Consider the following 22881-nt stretch of genomic DNA (forward strand, 5'->3'; position numbering starts at 1 on the left):
GCCCCAAAAGAGGAAATGTCCATTTTTCGCTTATTTTGTCAAAACTTTTTCTTATCTTACTTGCAAAAGGTAAATTCGTCATCGTGCCAGCTAAATATAAGTTGTGACTGATGGCGATTTAACCCAATGATCACCAACCGTCAGGCATGTTTGAGAAGGTGGGACTGAATGAATAATTTTAGTCAGTACGGGAATTAAATCTACGTTTTTGGTATCACTTTTTAAAATCGCTATCCAGCAGTCCAGCCAACTGAGATAAGTCAAATGGCTTATTCACTAAGACATCTGATTATCCTGTAATTCGTACTATAATCAGAATATTGCAGTTTCCATTTCTGTGGCGATAATTTTACAGACAAATCAGGTCCAAATTAATTAAACCAAATATTCTTTATCATATTGTATACTTCATCTCCACTCATGATTCTCAATTCTAAAGAGTATCAGCCTAAGCTTCTCAACTTATCTTCGTAAAAGAACTCCTTGTCTCTGGAATCAATGCAGTGAATTGCCTCTGAACTGACTCTAATGTCTCTGCATCCTTCTTCAAATAAGAGAAACAAAACTTTGCATAGTATTCTGACTTGGTCTCACCAATGCCCCATGTAGCAGCAGCAACACTTTGTTATTTTTATACTCAATTCTTTCAGCTATAAATGCCAAAGTTCCATTTGCTGTCCTTATTATCTTCTATACCAGCATACAAGTTGCCCGCAAATTGCGCACAACGATACCCAGGTCCCACTGCATTTCAATTGAGAAAGAGAAATGCTACCTTTCTACTTTTCTGGTCAAAATAGATAAGCTTACACATATCCACGTAAAACTCTATCTGCCACATTTTGGCACACTCACCGAGCCTAGTTACATCCATCTTTTAAGTTTCATATTCCCTCACTGCAAATTATTATCCCATCTACTTTTGTGTCATCTGCAGACTTGGCTATAACACCTTCTATCCCTGTATCTAAGACATTATATATATTGCAAATAGTTTAGGTTCACTGTTTGGGAGCTCACGATATTAATCATGGGAACATGACAACATATTTTCCCATCTAAACAAATTGGTAAGGCCGATATCATGAAAGTTATTTTACCTTGACAAGAATCAGCTGAAGTAACAAACAAACTTTAATTAGTGGGATCGTCCCACAGGTAATTGATAATGTCGAGCGGTCAGGGAACAATGACGGGTCGTACGAGGGCTGCTGTTGGTTGTTTTGAGAATAGCCTAGTACTTCACGTCGTTAGTGTACGCTTAAACTGAACCAGATGATGGACAACGCGACAGATCAGTGACTATCACTGCTGTGCAGATACATGGATTTGGGCCAGTGTCTGCAGGAGTTTGCACATTCTCCCCGTGCTTGCGCCAGTTTTCTCCTGGTGCCCCGGTTTCCTCTCACACCCCAAAGATGTGCTGTTAGGCTGATTGGTGTAACAAATTGTCCCTAAATTAGTCTTCCCTCAATCTGGAATGCCATAACCATAGACAAGGGTCATGGGTGGAGAGGGGACTCAATGTTAAAATGGCGGTGCGGGCTCGTTAGGCCGAAGGGCCTGTTTCCCGTGCATTTTTCTTTGACTGTCATCAAAACTTGACCATCACTCTTGAGGAACCAGTTCGAACCTCGTCATGCCCACCTACCCAATCACAGACCCATAACCGTTAAGACAATTATCTTCCAATCTAATATGACCTTCCCCAAAACTATGGACTTTGGAAAACTAAAAGCAATGCATCAATCATTTCACCAGCAACTTCATTTAAGAGTCAAGAATGATGCTTCTCAGGAGGAAGCATATGCCAGCCCGTAGCTGCAACATTTTTTTCTTAAGTAGCACCTTCCTGATGCAATTTTGCTGATTTCCTCCCTGCCTTCCATTCCTAGTTCATGACTGCTTCTGATATGCTCCTTGTGTCCTCTATAATGATTCATGTTGCAAAATGAATTTCAAATTAATTCAGTTTAAGGGAAACCGCTGATGAGAATTTGAAGCCAGGTAGCTGGGTTGGAGTAGACATCCACTTTCTGGATGCAATTACCTTACTGATGTCATGGAGGGAGTTGGCAATATTGATTAGGACTGGAAGCAAAAGAAAGTGGCCAGGAACCCTGTGAAGATCGACATTGTTCAATTGAGTTGCATGTTGATCCATTTGATTTGGGCAGCTGGACACCATCCACTTTTTTTTATTATTAATTCATAAGATGTAGTGCTTGCTGCCTTAGCCAACATTTATTGTCCAATTCCATGAGATGGCGGTGGTGATCTTCCTTTTTGAACTGCTGCAGTCCATGTAATATTTGTAAACACATTGTGTTGTTTGGGAAACAGTTCCAGGATTCCTCTCTAATGGCAGTGAAGGAATGGCAATGTATTTTTCCTAATCAGTATGTTGAGTGACTTCGAGGAAAATTTCCAGGCGGTGATTTTCCCATGTGTCAACTGCCTTTTTCTTTCTAGGTGACAGTGGTTGTGGGTTTGGAATTTGCTACTTCAGAAGGCTTGATAAGATTCTGTAGTGCAACTGTTAGATTGCACATACTGCTACCAATGCGCATTGATGATGGAGGGAGTGGGTATTTTTTGATGAGGTGCCAATCAAATGGGTTACTATGTCCTGGACGGCATAACGTGTCTTGAGCATTGTTGAAGCTGTACTCATCCCAAAAGAAATAACAGAGTACTCCATCAAACACCTGATTCCTTGGTTTTCGAAAGTCAGGAGATGAGATTTTGCCATTGGTTATTTCTAATCATGGGATCTGAGCATCGTTGGCTGGGCCAGCATTTATTGTTCCTCTCCCATTTCCGTTGAACTGAATGGCTTGTTAGGTTATTTCAGAAGGCATTTTCAGAGACAACAATATTGTTTTTAGTCTGAGGTTACATAAAGGCCAGCCCAGGCAAGGATCATAGATTTACTTGAGTAAAGGACATCAGTGAACCAGATGGGTTTTCACAACAATTGACAACGGTTTCACAGGGTTTGAACACGGGTCTTCAGTTCAACAGCCTGGCCCTATGTCTTTGGATTATTGCACTGATGACAATACAACTGTATACTATCTCCCCTCCCATCTGACTTGCTGTTGGAGCAATAGTATGCATATGAGTAATCCAGTTCAGTTTCAGGCTAACAGTAAACCTCAGGGTGTCGGTAACGGACAATTCGGCGATGGTAATGCAATTGAATATCAAAGGAGGAATGATCAGATTTTCTCTTATTGGAGATAGTCGTTGCCTGACACTTGTGTGGCGCTAACACTACTTGTCATTTGTCAACCCAAAAGTGGATATTGTCTATTTCTTACTACATTTGAACATGGTCGACTTCAGTATCTGAGGGTTTGCGAACGGTGTTGTGCATTGTTCAGTTATTAGTGAATGTCCCCACTGGAAGAATAGCTAAAGGCGGGTAGGCCTCAGAAACGCACATGAGAAACTCCAGCAGTAGTGCCATGGAACGGAGATGGCTGACCTCCAACAATTACATGTGCTCGCAAAAACAGAGGTCCTGAGGATGTTGGCATGTGATCCCAATGAGGAAGGAACGAGTTTACAGAGGAGTGTTTTGGAGGTTTCCTCTGCAGTCCTGAGGAGGTGATGCTTTTAGCCGAGGGTTCTATCAAGAAATACATCTGGGTGAACAAGTTTGGGGCCTTGATAATACTGTTGTGACCACCAGGGTGATATCCAATTCCATCTTGGCGCTGGTAGCGTGAAGGTGAAATATATTGTTGACTGCTTTCCTGGGTTCCTATATGTGAAGACATGTCTCGTGACTGGCAGGCAGCTCTTCAATATCTAAGCCTGCACGCTAATGTAGATGATGACATCTGTGTTGATCAATCTACCAGGACCAAGTTGAAAGTCGTAATGTGACGTACAAGTGAAGATGTGTGGGGTAAATCCGAGGTAAATATTCTGTGAAGGATCTGGTTTTGTCACCCAGAAGTACCATGAAACATCTGGACAGCAATTCAATGGTTGAGGAAAGAAAAAAACTCTTGACTGTGACAAACAGATTTAACCTGCCAGGATGTACAGCAGCGTTCAGTAAAGGAAAGGAATTGTATCCCCGACTTCCAGTTCTTTTGAAAGCCATTTTTCAGCCAATGTGAGTGTTATTAGGAGCTGAGCACCAATTGCTAATTCTTCCTTGTTTAAAGTCTGCTCCATCCACACTGATGAGAACCTTTCACTGGGGTCAACACAGCACACTGATGAGAAGGACCTTCCTATTGGCTGGGAGCAGGTGATTGACAGCCGCTACAACAAATGGGGAGAGGGTGTAGATTGCAGCCCCGCCCTCTTCATTGTCCAGGCAGGGGCGCGCTCGGGTTGTAACCGTCTGTGCGCGAGACGGACAGCACGGAAGGAACTCCAAGACTCGCGCACTGCGCAGACCCTTTGTCTGTGACCGGGGGGCGTTGGAGGGCGGACGAAGAAGCAGTTCTCCGTATGCGCATGCGCCGGGCTCTTTGAGCGCGTGCAGGTTGACTTCACAAACAACGACGCGCAGTCGCAGAGTTGCTTCTTTCCAGAAGTTTCGGCGGTAGAAAGTCCGGGTGAGAAAGCGATGCAAATATTTATACTCGGTTCTGAGCAGGGAGGATTTTCAGCTTTTTTAATCGTGTTTAAGAAGCGGCCTGGTTCCTGGACCAATTCTGGGGAGAAAATGGCGAATTCCGACTTTCCCAGAAAGCAAAGAGAGTGAAGATGGAGATAGTGAAATCAGAGAGAGTAATCCCAGGGAGATAGAGATAGTGAAATCAGAGAGAGTAATCCCAGGGAGATAGAGATAGTGAAATCAGAGAGAGTAATCCCAGGGAGATAGAGATAGTGAGATCAGAGAGAGTAATCCCAGGGAGATAGAGATAGTGAAATCAGAGAGAGTAATCCCAGGGAGATAGAGATAGTGAGATCAGAGAGAGTAATCCCAGGGAGATAGAGATAGTGAAATCAGAGAGAGTAATCCCAGGGAGATAGAGATAGTGAAATCAGAGAGAGTAATCCCAGGGAGATAGAGATAGTGAAATCAGAGAGAGTAATCCCAGGGAGATAGAGATAGTGAGATCAGAGAGAGTAATCCCAGGGAGATAGAGATAGTGAGATCAGAGAGTGTAATCCCAGGGAGATAGAGATAGTGAAATCAGAGAGAGTAATCCCAGGGAGATAGAGATAGTGAAATCAGAGAGAGTAATCCCAGGGAGATAGAGATAGTGAGATCAGAGAGAGTAATCCCAGGGAGATAGAGATAGTGAAATCAGAGAGAGTAATCCCAGGGAGATAGAGATAGTGAGATCAGAGAGTGTAATCCCAGGGAGATAGAGATAGTGAGATCACACAGTGTAATCCCAGGGAGATAGAGATAGTGAGATCAGAGAGTGTAATCCCAGGGAGATAGAGAGAGTGAGATCAGAGAGTGTAATCCCTGGGAGATAGAGCTCGCGAAATCAGACAGTGTAATCCCAGGGAGATAGAGCTCGCAAAATCAGACAGTGTAATCCCAGGGAGATAGAGCTCGCGAAATCAGACAGTGTAATCCCAGGGAGATAGAGCTAGCGAAATCAGACAGTGTAATCCCAGGGAGATAGAGCTAGCGAAATCAGACAGTGTAATCCCGGGGAGATAGAGATAGTGAGATCAGATAATGTGTAATGGGGGGAGGGTGGGAATGGAGGCAGTGAGATCTGTCTGTAAACACGAGAGGATGGTACCAATATGAACAGACAGTGTCCAATCCAGGCAGGATGGAGACATGGCGATCAGACAGTGTGTAAACTGGAGAAAACGGAGGCAGCGAGTTCAGACAGTGCGTAACCTGGGAAGGATGGAAACTGAGTTCGGGGGCATGGAGCCAGTGAGATCAGACGGTGTGTAACCCGGAGGGGATGGCCGCAGTGTGTAGCCTGGGGAGGATGGAGGGTGATGCTAACGGGTAAGGCCATAAGAACATAAGAAATAGGAGCAGGAGTAGGCCATCTAGCCCTTCCAGCCTGCCCCGCCATTCAGTAAGATCATGGCTGATCTGAAGTGGCTCAGTTCCACTTTCCCGCTTTCTCCCCATAATACTTAATTCCCTTGTCTATCAGAAATCTATCTACCCGTGTTTTAAAAATATTTAGCGAGGTAGCCTCAACCAGTTCAACGGGCAGAGAATTCCAGAGATTCACCACCCTTTGAGTGAAGAAGTTCCTCCTCAACTCCATTCTAAACCGCCCCCCCACCTTATGTTGAGGCTGTGCCCTCTAGTCCTGCTGTCCTTTCTGAGCGGGAAGAATCTCTCTACTTCTACCCTATCCATCCCTTTCATTATCTTGTACATCTCTATAAGATCCCCCCTCATCGTTCTAAACTCCAACGAGTACAGACCCAGTCTATTTAGTCTCCCTTCATAGTCTAACCCCCTCATCTCCAGTATCAGCAGTGAACCTCCTCTGCACTCCCTCCAAGGCCAAAATATCCTTGCGCAAGTACGGCGACCAAAACTTCACACAGTACTCCAGCTGAAGCCTCACCAATGCCCTGTACAGTTGCAGCAAGACCTCCCTACTTTTATATTCTATCCCCCTCGCTATAAAGGCCAGCATCCCATTCGCCTTCTTGATCACCTGCTGCACCCGCAGCGACTCATGCACACGTAGTGTGGTGAAGAAAGCCTATGGTATGTTAGCCTTTATAGGAAGGGGTATAGAATATAAGAGCTGGAGTCTAATGTTGCAGATGTATAGAATGTTGGTTAGGCCGCATTTGGAGTACTGCGTACAGTTCTGGTCGCCTTACTACCAGAAGGACGTGGAGACTCTGGAGAGAGTGAAGAGGAGATTTACCAGGATGTTGCCTGGTATGGAAGGACTGGGGTATGAGGAAAGATTGAAGAAATTGGGGCGCTTTTCCCTTGAACGACGCCGACTGAGGCGGGGATCTAAAAGAGGTATATAAGATTATGAAGGGTATAGATAGAGTAAACAGAGGTAGGCTATTTCCTATAATTGAGTCACATAGGACAAGGGGCCATGGACTTAAGGTGAGGGGGGAGAGGTACAACACAGATATTAGAGGGAGGTTTTTCACACAGAGGGTAGTGGGGGTATGGAATGCTCTGCCAAGTAAGGTGGTGGAGGCAAACACGCTAGAGTCCTTTAAGAGTAACTTAGACAGGCATATGACTGAGTTGGAGATGGGTGGATATAGAAGAACCTTTAATTAAGGGTCATTAGCATTGGGGTGTCCCTAGAAATGTAAATGGGTATAGTATGATAATAGTGTTTTTCTCTGTTTTCATTCACAGGTTTGAAGTCGGTCCACCTCGTGTCCAACGAGGGGCATACACGCGATGGGTCGTACTGGGGCTGCTCTTGGTTGTTCGAGATTGGCCTAGTGCTTCATGTCGTTAGTGTGTGCCTAAACTGGACAAGATTCTGGGCAAGACGACAGCTCAGTGACTATCGCTGATTGCTGTGCAGACACATGGATTTGGGCCGGTGTCTGTGGGAGTTTGCGCATTCTCCCCGTGCTTGCGTGGGTTTTCTCCGGGTGCTCCGGTTTCCTCCCACACCCCAAAAATGTGGTGTTAGGCTGATTGGCAGGAATAAATTGTCCCGAAATCAGTTTTCCCTCAATCTGGATGGCCATAAAACATTAGATAGGGGTCATGGGTAGAGAGGTGGTGTTGAGATGGCAGCATGGGCTCGTTGGGCCGAAGGGCCTGTTTCCCAGGCTGATTTTGTTCTTTGTTCTTTGACTGGTTAATGTTTTCCCCGACTGGTCAATGTTTTCCCCTCGGTTGGTTAATGTTGTGCCCCTGCTTCTCCAGGGACTGTGCCCGAGTGGTTAATGTTTTCCCTTCACTTCTCCAGGCACCAAGTCCAACTGGTTAATGTTTTCCCCGACTGGTTAATGCTTTGCCCCTGCTTCTCTGGAGACTAAGTGCAACTGGTTAATGTTTTCCCTTCTACTCCAGGGAGCAGATCCAACTGGTTAATGTTTTCCCCTCGCTTCTCCAGGGACTTTGTCCGACTGGTTAATGACTTCCACAATGCTCCAGTGGCTTTGGCTTTCTGATTAATGTTTTCCCCGACTGGTTAATGTTTTGCCCGACTGGATAGTGTTTTGCCTCTGCTTCTACAGGGACGAAGTCCAACTGGTTAATGTTTTCCCCTCGCTTCTCCAGGGATTCAGTACACCTGGTTCATGTTTTGCCCCTGCTTGTCCAGAGGGTACAATAAAAGGGGGACTGCCATTGCCCACACAGCAGCTGGTTAATGTTTTCCCCTCGCAAGTGGAAGCTTCCCTTTCCCCCATCTGGCTGACACACTGACTTTCCCATTCCCTCAGCATGTTTACAAACACTGCCTGCCATTTCTTCAAAGCTTTGTTGACAGCTGCCTGCACCGGCTTCAATACTCACCTCTCCCCCGCTCTCACTCGAACACTCAACCTGTGCCTGAACTGAGAGAGGCAGAGAGTGAGTTTTTAAAGTTTATTAAGTGTCCGGAGTCAGGCTGACATTAACACTGCAGTGAAGTTACTGAGAGAGAGAGAGGGACAGTGAGAGAGAGACAGACAGAGAGAGGGGGGATTGATATTTAAAGGTGTCAACTTGAATGGTTCGTACTGACAAGCAAGGCCTACATTCACACTGAATCAGCTTACTGGGACACAGAGATACAGAGGGAGAGGTGAAAGTTTTCCCCGACTGGTTAATGTTTTCCCCCCTGCTTCTCCAGGTTCCAACTCCCACTGGATAATGTTTTCCCCGGTTGGTTAATGTTTTCCCCACGGTTGCTTAATGTTTTGCCCATCCAGCCGGAGACTAAGGCCCACTGGTTAATGTTTTCCCCAGTTGGTTAATGTTTTGCCCGACTGGTTAATGTTTTCCCCACGGCTGGTTAATGTGTTCCCATCCAGCCAGAGCCCAAGGCCCACTGGTTAATGTTTTCCACAGTTGATTCATGTTTTCCCCACGGTTGGTTTATGTTTTGCCCATCCATCCAGAGCCCCAATCCCACTGGTTGATGTTTTGCCCGGTTGGTTAATGTTTTGCCCCTGCTTCCTCAGGGACCAAGTCCAACTGGTTAATGTTTTCCCCTCGGTTCTCCAGGGGTTAGGTCCGACTGGTTCATGTTTTCCCCAACAGGTTAATTATTTCCCCGACTGGTTAACGTTTTCCCCGGTTGGTTAATGTTTTCCCCGACTGGTTCATGTTTTCCCCCGCTTCTCCTGGGACCAAGTGCCACTGGTTCCTGTTTCCCCCGACTGGTTAGTGTTTTCCCCTACTGGTTAATGTTTTCCCCGGTTGGTTAATGTTTTCCCCGACTGGTTAATGATTTGCCCACGGTTGGTTAATGTTTTGCCCCTGCTTCTTCAGAGACCAAGACCAACTGGTTAATGTTTTCCCCCTGCTTCTCCAGGCACCAAGCCCAACTGGTTAATGTTTTCCCCTCGGTTCTCCAGGTGCCAGGTCTGACTGGTTAATGTTTTCCCCTCGCTTCTCCATGCACCAAGTCCAACTGGTTCATGCTTTCCCCGGTTGGTTAATGTTTTCCCCTCGGTTGGTTCATGTTTTGCCCATCCAGCCAGAGCCGACGTCCCACTGGTTAATGTTTTCCCCGGTTGGTTAATGTTTTCCCCAGTTGGTTAATGTTTTCCCCGACTGGTTAATGTTTTGCCCTCCTGGTTAATGTTTTCCCCACGGTTGGTTAATGTTGTGCCCCTGCTTCTCCAGGGATTATGTCCAACTGGTTCATATTTTCCCCTTGCTTCTCCAGGCACCAAGACCAAGTGGTTAATGTTTTCCCCCTGCTTCTCCAGGCACCATGTCCCACTGGTTAATGTTTTCCCTTCTGCTCCAGGCACCCAGCCCAGCTGGTTAATGTTTTCCCCCTGCTTCTCCAGGGCCCAAGTCCCACTGGTAAATGTTTTCCCCGTGGTTGGTGCCTGGAGAAGCAGGGTGAAAGTATTAACCAACCGTGGGCAAAACATTAACCAGTCGGGGAAAACATTAACCAACCGGGGAAAACATTAACCAATCGGGGAAAACATTAACCAGTGGGACTTGGTCTCTGGAGAAGCAGGGGGAAAACATGAACCAGTCGTACTTGGTGCCTGGAGCAGAAGGGAAAACATTAACCAGTCGCACTTGGCGCCTGGAGAAGCAGGGGCAAAACATTAACCAACTGTGAACAAAACATGAACCAGTAGGGGAAAACATGAACCAGTAGGGGAAAACATGAACCAGTAGGGGAAAACATTAACCAATTGGGGAAAACATTAACCAAACGGGCAAAACATTAACCAGTGGGACTTGGTCTCTGGAGAAGCAGGGGGAAAGCATTGTACAGTTGGACTTGAAGCCTGGAGAAGCGAGGGGAAAACATTAACCAGTCGGACATAGTCCCTGGAGAACCAAGGGGAAAAGATTAACCAGTTGCACATAATCCCTGCAGAAGCAGGGGCAATACATGAACCAGTCGGGGAAAACATTAACCAACGGGGGAAAACATTAACCGGGGGAATTAGTCTCTGGCTGGATGGGCAAAACATGAACCAACCGTGGGGAAAACATTAACCAACCGGGGAAAACATTAACCAGTGGGACTTGGAGCTTGGAGAAGCAGGGGGGAAAGCATTAACCAGTCAGGGAAAACTTTCACCTCTCCCTCTGTATCTCTGTGTCCCAGTAAGCTGATCCAGTGTGAATGTAGGCCTTGCTTGTCAGTACGAACCATTCAAGTTGACAACTTTAAATATCGATCCCCCACTCTCTGTCTGTCTGTCTCTCCCTCTCTCTCACTGTCCCTCTCTCTCAGTAACTTCACTGCAGTGTTAACGTCAGCCTGACTTCTGACACTTAAGAAACTTTAAAAACTCACTCTCTGCCTCTCTCTGTTCAGGCAAACAACTGCAACATTAGACTCCAGCTGTTATTATCAATACCCCTTCATATAAAGGCTAACAAACCATTGGCTTTCTTCACAACCTTCTCCACTTGTAATGCCACCTTCAAAGACTTGTGCACTTGCACCCCCAGGTCTCACTGTGTTTCTATACTCTTTAGAGGCTTACCCTTTGTCATATAACTGCCCGCTACATTATTCCAGCCAAAATACATCACCTCACATTTATCCGGATTAAAGTCCATTTGCCATATATCTGCCCAATATCCCAGCCTATCAATATCCCGTTGTATTGCCAGACACTGCTCCTCACTGCCCACCAATCCAGCCATCTTCGTGTCATCAGCAAATTTGCTGATCACACCACCGACTCCCTCTTCCAAATCATTTATATACACTACAAAGAGAAGAGGTCCCAGTACCGAGCCCTGCGGCACACCACTAGTGACAGACCTCCAGCTAGAAAAGGACCCCTCCACAACTCCTCTCTGACTCCTCTTAGCAAGCCAGTTCTCTACCCATCAAGGTACCTGGCCTTGTATCCCATGAGCCTTAATCTTTTCCACCAACCAACGATGAGGGACTTTGTCAAACGCCTCACTGAAATCCTTGGTCGGAGTTGAGTTGTAGTGGGACTCCCCACCTCGGGATGATTTTGTATGCTGGGATGCGGGCTATGGTGGTGTCTTCGCAATCCCGAGTTGGGAATGCTTCCACCCAGCGGGTGAATTGATCGATTCAGACTAAACAATATTTCTTCCCTCGGCGAGTGGGTAGGGGGCCTCTGAAGTTGATCTGCAGGTTTTCCCAGGATCCCTTTGGTCGGGGTTGGTGGGTCAGTTTGACTCTCAGGGGTGGGCCCGGGTTGTGCTGGGCGCGTATGATACAGCGCTGGCAATGTTTGGCCCCATCCCGTCCCATCCCTGGCCACCACCAATCAGCTGATAGTGGGGCCAGGGTCCCATCCCGGCCGGAGTGGTGGGGCTCGTGGTGGACTCGGAGTAGTTCGGTGGGTAGAAATGAGGGGGCGACGACTTGGTGCCCTCTGCGTCACACTCCATCTTTGTCCCTGGACGCCCCTGCCTGTTCCCACTCTGCCACCTCATGTGGGCTGGTGTTACCCTGCAGCTTATAAAGATCCACTTCCTCCAAGGGTGCTGTTGTGGTGGGGGCTGTGTGCGGGAGGGCTTCCCCAGCTACAGCCTTGGCTGCAGTGTCTGTGAGTTGGTTCCCTTTCTGTTCCGCTGTCTTTACCCTTTGGTGGGCTTTTATCTTCATTACGGCTGCTTCTGAGGGCAGCCTGGCTGCAGCTACCAGGTCTCGGGTTATATTTTCATGCCTTATGCACCCCCCATCCCCCCTCCCCCCACCCCCAACTGTGCTGATAAACCCGCGCCTTTCCCAGTCCATCATGTAATCGTGGACCACCCCAAATGCATATCGGCTGTCAGTATACACATTTACTCGCTTTTCCCTTCCTGTCTTGAGGGCTTCCGTGAGGGCTATGAGTTTGGCCATTTGGGCTGAGGTCTCCCCACTCATCGTGTCCTTTGCTCCCAGTGTCCCTTCCTGGTCTACTATTGCCCAGCCTGTGTGGTATTGTCCCTCTACTTGTCTTCGGGACCCATCTACATACAGCATGAGGTCGGGGTTATCTCGGGGTTGGTCATTAATGCCTCCCTCCGCTTCAGTGTCTGGGTTAATCGGGCAGTAGTGTGGACTTCCCTCTGATAGGAGTCCCTCAGCGGGGTTCTTCCCAGTGTCCCGCACTATCTGGACTGACCGGTCTCGGGGGAGGAGTACCGCTTCCCAATTGGCCCTTCGGGCGTCCGAAACAGTCCGGAGTTGGCCTGTATTCAGGAGCTCAGCGATGGTGTGTTTCGTGTGTGAAATGATTTGTCCTGACATAGTGATCAGTTCCCGTACCCTGACTGCCCAGGAGGGGCAATCTAGAGCTGCCACACACTTGTGCAGTCCCTGGGCTCCCGGGGATTGTCGGGTGGAATAATATGCCACCGGTCACATGGTACCCCCGTATTCTTGGGTTCCCACGGAGCGATAAAATCCCTCTTATGGGTCATAGAAGAGGTGGAAGGGTTTGATTATATTAGGCGGGCGTAGGGCTGGAGCTGCTAATAGTTCTGATTTTAGGCGGGTGAATGCTACCTCCTGTTCGGGTCCCCACTCGATCGTTCCTGCTCCTGGCTTTCCCCCTTTGACCAGCCGCTGAATTGGTTCAGACAGAGATGCGAACTGGTCAATGCAATCCCGGCAGTCGTGAAATAGTCCCATAACTCTACACACCCCTTTAACTGTGTTTGGACGGGGCATATTTATAATCCCGGTCTTCCGATCGGAGGGGAGGGCTGTCTTTCCCTGACTTATGTTGTTTCCTAAATCCCGGAGCTCCTGTTGTGCAATCTGTGCCTTGGTTGGGTTGATTTTAAACCCCGCAGCCTGCGAGGCGCGTAGGATTGTGGACAGGGCTCCGATATGTGCTGTGCGGTTGGTGGAGGCAATGAAGATGTGGTCCACATATTGGAGGAAGGTGCTTCCATATGGGGACAGATCGCAGTCCTCAAGGGCCTCACTCATAACTGGGTGGAAAATGTTGGGAATGTTGTGGAGCCCTTGGGGGAGGCGTGTCCGTGTGTACTGTTTCCCTCCACAGGGAAAGGCCAACCTTTCCTGGGAGCCCGTGTGAAGCGGGATGGACGAGAATCCGTTTGCTGTGTCTAACACAGAGAAAATACCATGTTCAGATCCGAGTCCGTTAAAAATAGTGGATGGACTCGCGACTATGGGGTGTTCTTTGGGGGTTATTTTGTTGAGGGCAGTGTAGTCTATGGCCAGTCAGTAACTTCCGTCTGGCTTACGGACTGGCCGTATCGGGGAGTTGGTGTTAGACACTGTAGGTCTTCAAATACCCTGGGCAACCAAAGCCTGAATGGTTTTCTCAGTGGCCTGTAGTGCCTGGGGCTTTATGGGGTATTGTATGTGAGGGGTGTGGATGGGCCCGTGTATGTGTAGGGGAGGAGTTTTTACCAGGCCGCAGTCTTGTTTCCCTGCTGCCCAGACTTGGGGTAATGATGGACATAGAAGCCCTACTATCCCTTCCCTTCTCCAATCTCGGGCTGTGGGTGTGTGGTCTCCTGCCCGGATTGCATCCACGTTTGTGTTCGGGACCCAATATCCCCGAATCCCACTTTTGTGTTCCTTTCTCGCAGTCCACAGCAGGCACTTGTTAAAGGCACCCACCACCGCCCCCGAACTCCCCCCCCAGGAGGTCTATTCCCAAGATTGTTCCCTCCAGATTGGGGCAGACCCAGAAGTGTACTGGGAGTAAGATGTCCTCAATCTCTAGTAGGACTGCCTGGCTCTGGTAAGCTGTAGTTCTATTTCCCCCGACCCCCCCACTACTACGATGGAACGGTGGGTTGTAGGAAGTGCCGTGTTGGTGAGGGATATCGCGGCCCCACCCCCCCCCCCCCCCCGTATCTATTAATATTTTGCATCGCCGGCCCCCCCCCAACGATGCGTTAACCCAGATGTGGGGGTGGGCTCCCGGGGTGGGGGGTGGGGGGGGCGCCGACGCGATTCATGCGGTCTTTCGCTCCGCCAGAGTCTGGATAATATCCAGCAGCTGCTGGTGGCTGAGGTGTGCGGGATTGGGAATGACTTCATTCCCTTTCAGGTCGGGGGGGGCTTGCCGGGGTTTGGTCGTACCTGGGGGGGGCTCTCTCTCTCTCTCCCCCCTTGGGAACCTCCTGCTTCAGCAAGCTGAATCGCTGTGTCCAGTCCTGCTGCAATTGGGGCAAATGTGAGAGGGTTGGGACGCCTGGGCTGGGCCGTCCTTTCTATAATGACCAGGTTTCCCACACTTGTAGCAGCTCCCTCCGTCAGTTCCCAGGGAAGATCCCCCTGCCCTAGCGCTTTGGATCTTTCTCTGTTGGTTGTCTACAGTAATAGCCCAGTTCTCTCACTCGTCAAAGGTGTTAAAGTTTCCCAACCCGGTCTTTAGGATTGCTCGGTGCGCTGGGCTCAGGCCGTCCTTATATAGCTGGAGGAACGCGGGGTTCTGTCTATCGACATCGGGCATTCCCCCGTGGGCCCAAAAAGGCATCAAATTTCCATCGCCCGTATTCCTGGGCTTTCTCCTCCTTCCCCTGCACTAACCCTACGATTGCGTTCCAGCTCACGGGGACTTGCCCCATGGTTTGGGTAATATCATCTTTAAAATCCCTCAGAGCTCGGTCTTGCTCTGGGCGGCTCTGGTTCAGGTTCGCGCACCAGGTCCCGTTCTGGTGCTCTCCCTGAAGCTGGGTCCAATAATTCCCCGGCATTTTGGCTCTTAGGAGCCCTGCTATCTCCTGATGATATAAATTGGGACACATTTGCATCTCTTTAAGTGTTTTTGCCAGAAGATCGCGTTACTGTGTGTGGGCTGGAGGGTCGGGAGTTTGTCCAGCAGTTTCACGGTGTCCCCCCAGGGTAAGGGATCATCTTTCTCCGAGCCTGGGCAGATCGCCCTCGCCCGTCTCCCCCTTGCCCCCCCGGGGACACACTCAATTTTAACGGGGGGGCTGCCATAATGCTCTGGGATGGGGGGGGGGTCGGTGGGAGGTGGAATGCTCCCTCCTGTTGGGGCTAATGGACCCGTCTCATCCACTAAACATTCCCAGTCGGGACACTCCTCACTGGGAGGTTGGTGTGAGAAGCCGGACAGCGCTGGCAGCACAGGGTTAGTGTCCATCACAGCGGCGTGTTGTCCCTGTGCAGCTTGTTCCTGCTTGCCTTGTACATATTTATGAACTCGTCCTGCAAGGGTGAGATCAGCCTTTAATATTAGCATCCAAGCCTTCTCATCTTTGCTCCTTTTCTCTTTCGCCCACCACTCCCGTTGGGTTTCGAGAGGGTCGTGGGGTTTCCACCCTGCCTTCATCGTGCTTTTAATTAGATTCTTGTTTCTTTTCTCTGCGAGATAGCAGGTGAGGGACCCTTCTGGTCCCCATTCAAAGGTGGTACTGTTGCTCTCTGTGTTAGTTTCCTTTACTCGGGTCAGTAGTGTAACTAACCCTGGCTCTAATGCTTTCACAGATACTTGTGTGTGTATCTGATTGGGTTACGGTCTCGTGTTCCCACTGTTAGTACGTTTGTCCCTTCAGTACCTTATTGAGTTTTTTGAGAAGGTGACCAAAGAGGTGGATGGGGGTAAGGCAGTTGACGTGGTATACATGGATTTTAGTAAGGCGTTCGATAAGGTTCACCATGGTAGGCTTCTGCAGAAAATGCAGATGTATGGGATTGTGGGTAATGTAGGAAGTTGGATCAGGAATTGGCTATCAGATAGGAGACAGAGGGTGGTGGTGGATGGTAAATATTCATCATGGAGTGCAGTTACGAGTGGTGTGCCTCAGGGATCTGTTTTGGGGCCACTGTTGTTTGTAATTTTTATTAATGATCTGGATGAGGGTATAGTTGGGTGGATTAGTAAATTTGCTGATGACACCAAAGTTGGAGGTGTGGTGGATTGTGAGGAAGGATGTCATAGTCTGCAGGGAGACTTAGATAGGTTGCAGAGCTGGGCCGAGAGGTGGCGGATGGAATTTAATGCGGAGAAGTGTGAGGTAATTCACTTTGGTAGGAGCAACAGATGTGTCGAGTATAGGGCTAACGGGAGGACTTTGAATAGTGTGGATGAACAGAGGGATCTGGGTGTGTGTGTACATAGATCCCTGAAAGTTGGGAATCAAGTAGATAGGGTTGTCAAGAAGGCGTACGGTGTCTTGGCGTTTATTGGTAGGGGGATTGAATTTAGGAGTCGCAGTGTAATGTTGCAACTGTACACTACTCTGGTGCGGCCGCACTTGGAGTACTGTGTGCAGTTCTGGTCCCCGCATTACAAGAGGGATGTGGAGGCGTTGGAGAGGGTGCAGAGGAGGTTTACTAGGATGTTGCCTGGTATGGTGGGGAGGTCCTATGAGGAGAGACTGAGGGATCTAGGGTTGTTTTCGTTGGAAAGAAGGCGGCTAAGAGGGGATCTTATTGAAACATATAAGATGATTAGAGGTTTAGATAGGGTGGATAGTGATAGCCTTTTTCCTCGGATGGAGAAAGCTAGCACGAGGGGGCATGGCTTTAAATTAAGGGGGGGTAGCTACAGGACGGATGTCAGGGGTAGGTTCTTTACCCAGCGGGTGGTGAGGGATTGGAATGCCCTGCCTGCTGCAGTTGTAAATGCGTCTAGTTTGGGGGCGTTTAAGAGATCTCTGGATAGGTTTATGGACGAAAAGGGATTGGTATAGGCTAGTGGGTCATTGTTTTTGTAACTGGTCGGCGCAACATCGTGGGCCGAAGGGCCTGTTCTGCGCTGTAATGTTCTATGTTCTATGTTCTATGTTCAGTGACAACCCGCAGAGCCCGACCTGGGTGTAGCGGGGAGATTGCCGCTCTCAGAGGCAGGTGAGCTCTGTACAGCCTCTCCGCAGGGGCCGCAGTGTACGGAGAGACTCCCGACTACAGTGACCGGGGCCACTAGCTCCTACCCAAACTCCTATCGCTAAATCGACTCTCAGAGGGCAGCCGTTTCCCGATCTCCCAGGGAGTCACCCGGACCTGGGTGCGGACTGGCGTGTAGTCGACCGCGGGTCGGAGTTCCCCCGATGTGTAGTGGTTTTTTCACGCTACCAGAGGTCTCCTGCTTGTAGTGGGGGAGACACTCACAGAGGCTCCAGACTTAGGAGCGCCCGGACATGGAGCAAATTCCTGGGGGATTTTGCCCCCAGTGGCCCGATCTCTCGCCCCTGCAGAGGTCCTCACCGACTTGCAGCTTCCGGACGTGTCCCGAACCCCGTGAGTCCGATCCCAGTGGCCCGAAACCTTGGACGTCCTCCTTCACCTTAAATCCCAGGGTGCTGTCCCTGAACCATAAATCCCAGAGGAATATCCCTACTCTGTAAGACCTGTTCTGTCGGCTCCCCTAGTGGGCAGTCAGTTTGTGGTCGGGGGGGTCAGCGGGAATGTAAAAATAACACGATGCCAGCCCCCCGCCCAAAAAGAAACTTAAACCCACCTTCCCGCTGTGCAGCTACTGAACGGACCCTGTTCACAAGTACAGATCGAGGCAGCCGTGAAACACCGCTCTGACACTGGGACACTCATATTCCGCGGGTTTGATGAAATGAGTAAAGATACTCACCCAGTGCCGGGAGACAGCGTTCCAGCGACGGTCGCGATCCCGGACGAGCCCCCAATTGTTAGCGCGAGTGGGTGAAACGACCACGACGGACTCAGGGTGAAGGTCAATAACGGCACAGCTTTATTTTCATTTACATCGACGGAGAAGCACAGTCAGGACATCCAATCGGACTGTCCCGAAAGCTCTCTGCCCGTCCCTGGCAGCAGGCTATAGTTATACCTGAACTTCGGGGCAGTGTGCGATTCAAATGCTAATACTTTATTTACAGTATTCGACCTTAGCCACCCTGTCTCGATGTTTCCAAGTGTTGAGGAAATTGTTTCCGGTGTGTGTTAATTGTTTTGTCTGATTGGTTATTTAATAGTCTGGAATCTCCGGGGTTTGAACCATAGGTGTGTCATTGATCTCAAAAGAGGTTTTGAGGGGCCAGGAATGTTTCCTTAACGATGCTAATTTTAGGTGTCTCCATGGGTTGGTTGACTGTTTTAAAGGTGCTGATTTTGACGGGGTGGAGATTTAGTTCCTGTCGGTGCCATCCTGTCCAGCTTCCCTGATGTGCCAGCCCTCACCTGCATTCTAAAAGCATGCTCTTGCCCACAGATCGGTGTCTGTTACTTTGTGATTCTTGGTGGAGGGGCTCTGAGGGGAGCTTTAGTTTGCTTCCATTTTGTGTGCCCAATTTCATAAAATTTGTTGTCCCATAACAGTTCCCTCCGTGTGGGTCGGGAGCGGGCTTGTTCCTCGTCCCTCAGACCGATTTCCTTCACAAATGCTATGTCCGGTGCTCCCTGCATTTGCACGCTGCAGTCGTACAGTTTAGGGGAGCCCCGGGTTTGTCAAATTAGGTGTATGCAGGAGAAGTCTTCCCGAGATGTTCATTGTCCCATGTTGCCAATCATTCCGATGAGTTCCCTCCTAGTTTTATTTTTCTTGTGCTGGTGGGATGTATAGCACATTATGACCCCCCCAGGATATTGCCAGTATGAGTTAGATGGTAACCGGTATGTGCGAGACTATCCGGATCCAGGGGTGAATGTCCACACTTAGACCCCAGTCCCACACCCTCCGAACCCATGTCTGGCTCTGTAAGGCTGACTCTGTGTCATGCTCTAGGGTTTTGATATGTGATTGGAACTGGTGGTATAATCGAACAGAGTGTCCCACTTAGAGACGTAACTCTCTCAGTACTTCTGCTAAGTGTGGGATGGGGACCTGTTCTGGCTCTCGGTAATATTTGAGGTCGTCTCACAAAAGGGTGGTTAGGGGTAAAATCAGTCCTCTCAGGGACAGACGTGGGGAATTGTGCTCAGAGGCAGAGGGAATGGGGGAGATCCTGAATGAATACTTTGCGTCGGTATTCACGAAGGAGAGGGGCTTGATGTCTAGTACGGTCATTGAGGGAGCGGTACACCAATTGAAAGATCTGTTGATTACGAGGGAAGAAGTGTTAGGGCTTTTAGAGGGCATTAAAACCGATAAATCTCCGGGGCCTGATTGCATTTATCCTAGGCTGCTTAGAGAGGTGAGGGATGAGATTGCTGGGCCTCTGACGCAAATCTTTGTCTCTTCTTGGGACACAGGTGAGGTCCCAGAGGACTGGAGGATAGCGAACGTGGTACCATTGTTTAAAAAGGGTAGGAGGGATAGCCCAGGTAATTATAGGCCAGTGAGCTTAACGTCAGTGGTAGGTAAGTTGGTGGAGAGCATTCTCAGGGATAGGATGTATGCGCACTCGGAGCATTGCGATCTGATTAAGGATACGCAGCATGGCTTTGTCAAGGCAAAGTCTTGCCTTACGAATCTGGTAGAATTCTTCGAGGAGGTGACAAAAACGGTTGACGAAGGACGAGCCATTGATGTCATCTATATGGACTTCAGTAAGGCGTTTGACAAAGTCCCTCATGGTAAGTTGGTACAGAAGATTAAATCTCATGGGATATGTGGTCAGGTATCTAGATGGGTAGAGAACTGGCTTGCAAAGAGGAGTCAGAGATGAGTTGTGGAGGGGTCTTTTTCTAGCTGGAGGTCTGTCACTAGTGGTGTGCCACAGGGCTCGGTACTGGGACCCCTTCTCTTTGTAGTGTATATAAATGATTTGGAAGAGGGAGTCGGTGGTGTGATCAGCAAATTTGCTGATGACACCAAGATGGCTGGATTGGCGGGCAGTGAGGAGCAGTGTCTCGCAACACAGCAGGATATTGATAGGCTGGTTGATTGGGCAGATACGTGGCAAATGGAATTAAATCCAGATAAATGTGAGGCAATGCATTTTGGCCGGAATAATGTAGGGGGAAGTTATATGATAAAGGATAAGCCCGTAAGGAGTATAGAGTCGCAGCGAGACCTGGGGGTGCAAGTGCAGAAGTCTTTGAAGTGCAAGTGGAGAGTGTGGTGAAGAAAGCCTATGGTATGTTAGCCTTTATAGGAAGGGGTATAGAATATAAGAGCTGGAGTCTAATGTTGCAGTTGTATAGAACGTTGGTTAGGCCGCATTTGGAGTACTGCGTACAGTTCTGGTCGCCTTACTACCAGAAGGACGTGGAGACTCTGGAGAGAGTGCAGAGGAGATTTACCAGGATGTTGCCTGGTATGGAAGGACTGGGGTATGAGGAAAGATTGAAGAAATTGGGACTCTTTTCCCTTGAAAGACGCCGACTGAGGGGGGATCTAATAGAGGTATATAAGATTATGAAGGGTATAGATAGAGTAAACAGAGGTAAGCTATTTCCTATAATAGAGTCCCATAGGACAAGGGGCCATGGACTTAAGGTGAGGGGGGAGAGGTACAACACAGATATTAGAGGGAGGTTTTTCACACAGAGGGTAGTGGGGGTATGGAATGCTCTGCCAAGTAAGGTGGTGGAAGCAAACACGCTAGAGTCCTTTCAGAGTAACTTAGACAGGCACAGGACTGAGCTGGAGATGGGTGGATATAGGAGAACCTTCAATTAAGGGTCATTAGCATTGGGGTGTCCCTAGAAATGTAAATGGGTATAGTATGATAATAATGTTTTTCTCTGTTTTCATTCACAGGTTTGAAGTCGGTCCACCTCGTGTCCAACGAGGGGCATACACGCGATGGGTCGTACTGGGGCTGCTCTTGGTTGTTTGAGATTGGCCTAGTGCTTCATGTCGTTAGTGTGTGCCTAAACTGGACAAGATACTGGGCAAGACGACAGCTCAGTGACTATCGCTGATTGCTGTGCAGACACATGGATTTGGGCCGGTGTCTGTGGGAGTTTGCGCATTCTCCCCGTGCTTGCGTGGGTTTTCTCCGGGTGCTCCGGTTTCCTCCCACACCCCAAAGATGTGCTGTTAGGCTGATTGGCAGGAATAAATTGTCCCGAAATCAGTTTTCCCTCAATCTGGATGGCCATAAAACATTAGATAGGGGTCATGGGTAGAGAGATGGAGTTGAGATGGCAGCGTGGGCTTGTTGGGCCGAAGGGCCTGTTTCCCAGGCTGATTTTGTTCTTCGTTCTTTGACTGGTTAAAGTTTTCCCCGACTGGTCAATGTTCTGCCTCACTGGTTCATGTTTTCCCCACTGTTGGTTCATGTTGTGCCCCTGCTTCTCCAGGCACCAAGTCCAGCTGGTTAATGTTTTCCCCGACTGGTTAATGCTTTGCCCCTGCTTCTCTGGAGACTAAGTGCGACTGGTTAATGTTTTCCCTTCTACTCCAGGGAGCAGATCCAACTGGTTAATGTTTTCCCCTCGCTTCTCCAGGGACTCTGTCCGACTGGTTAATGACTTCCACGATGCTCCAGCGGCTTTGGCTTTCTGGTTAATGTTTTCCCCGGTTGGTTAATGTTTTCCCCACGGTTGGTTAATGTTTTACAAAAGAACATAAGAAATAGGAGCAGGAGTTGGCCATCTGGCCCTTCGAGCCTGCCCCACCATTCAATAAGATCATGGCTGATCTGTCGTGTCTCAGTTCCACATTCCCGCCCTCCCCCCATAACCCTTAATCCCCTCTCTTATCAAAAACCCATCAACCCGCGTCTTAAAAATATTTAGCGAGGCAGCCTCCACCACTTCAACGGGCAGAGAATTCCAGAGATTCACAACCCTTTGAGTGAAGAAGTTCCTCCTCAACTCCGTTCTAAACCGCGCCCCCCTTTATCTTGAGGCTGTGCCCCCTAGTCCTACTGTCCTTTCTGAGCGGGAAGAGTCTCTCCACCTCTATCCCATCCATCCCATTCATCATCTTATACGTCTCAATGAGATCTCCCCTCATTCTTCTAAACTCTAATGAGTACAAGCCTAATTTATTCAGCCTCTCCTCATAGCTCAACCCCCTCAACTCCAGCATCAGCTTAGTAAACCTCCTCTGCACTCCCTCCAAGGCCAAAATATCCTTGCGTAAGTGCGGCGCCCAAAACTGCACACAGTACTCCAGCTGTGACCTCACCAATGCCCTATACAGCCGCAGCAAGACCTCCCTACTTTTATATTCAATCCCCCTCGCTATGAAGGCCAGCGTCCCATTCGCCTTCCTGACCACCTGCTGCACCTGCTGGCTGGGTTTAGTGAACTCTAATGAAGACATTTCGCGCAGAACACCTGCAATGCAAGTTCGGTGGGAGATATTGTCTGAATAACTGGTGGCGTTAAGAGGGAGATTTTCTTTGCGAATTTCACTAATCCTGTCAAGATGCAGATTTAAACCACCCATGATTACTGCTGCACTTTTCTCAGGAGCATTCTTTTTTTTATTGTGATATACTGGACCCTACTTTGGAATTAATGCTCGGGGCCCTCAACTTTCTAC

At 48.8% G+C, this 22881-nt stretch overlaps 1 protein-coding gene across 1 annotated transcript in view; it reads right to left on the bottom strand.

The window, feature by feature from the left end:
• LOC145337352 (putative G-protein coupled receptor 139) overlaps window positions 1–15256 on the bottom strand; it is a 35137-nt gene extending 19881 nt beyond the window's left edge. The window contains exons 1-2 of the mRNA XM_080182143.1: window positions 15004–15256; window positions 13295–13510 (exon numbers count right to left, since the gene is read on the bottom strand). Of these exons, the coding sequence (XP_080038269.1) occupies window positions 13295–13510; window positions 15004–15256 (469 nt within the window). The remainder of the gene's footprint in view (window positions 1–13294; window positions 13511–15003) is intronic.
• Between the last annotated feature and the right edge of the window lie 7625 nt (window positions 15257–22881).

The sequence above is a fragment of the Carcharhinus amblyrhynchos genome, unplaced genomic scaffold, assembly GCF_965287045.1.
Source record: "Carcharhinus amblyrhynchos unplaced genomic scaffold, sCarAmb.v2.hapA scaffold_47, whole genome shotgun sequence".
Taxonomy (NCBI): domain Eukaryota; kingdom Metazoa; phylum Chordata; class Chondrichthyes; order Carcharhiniformes; family Carcharhinidae; genus Carcharhinus; species Carcharhinus amblyrhynchos.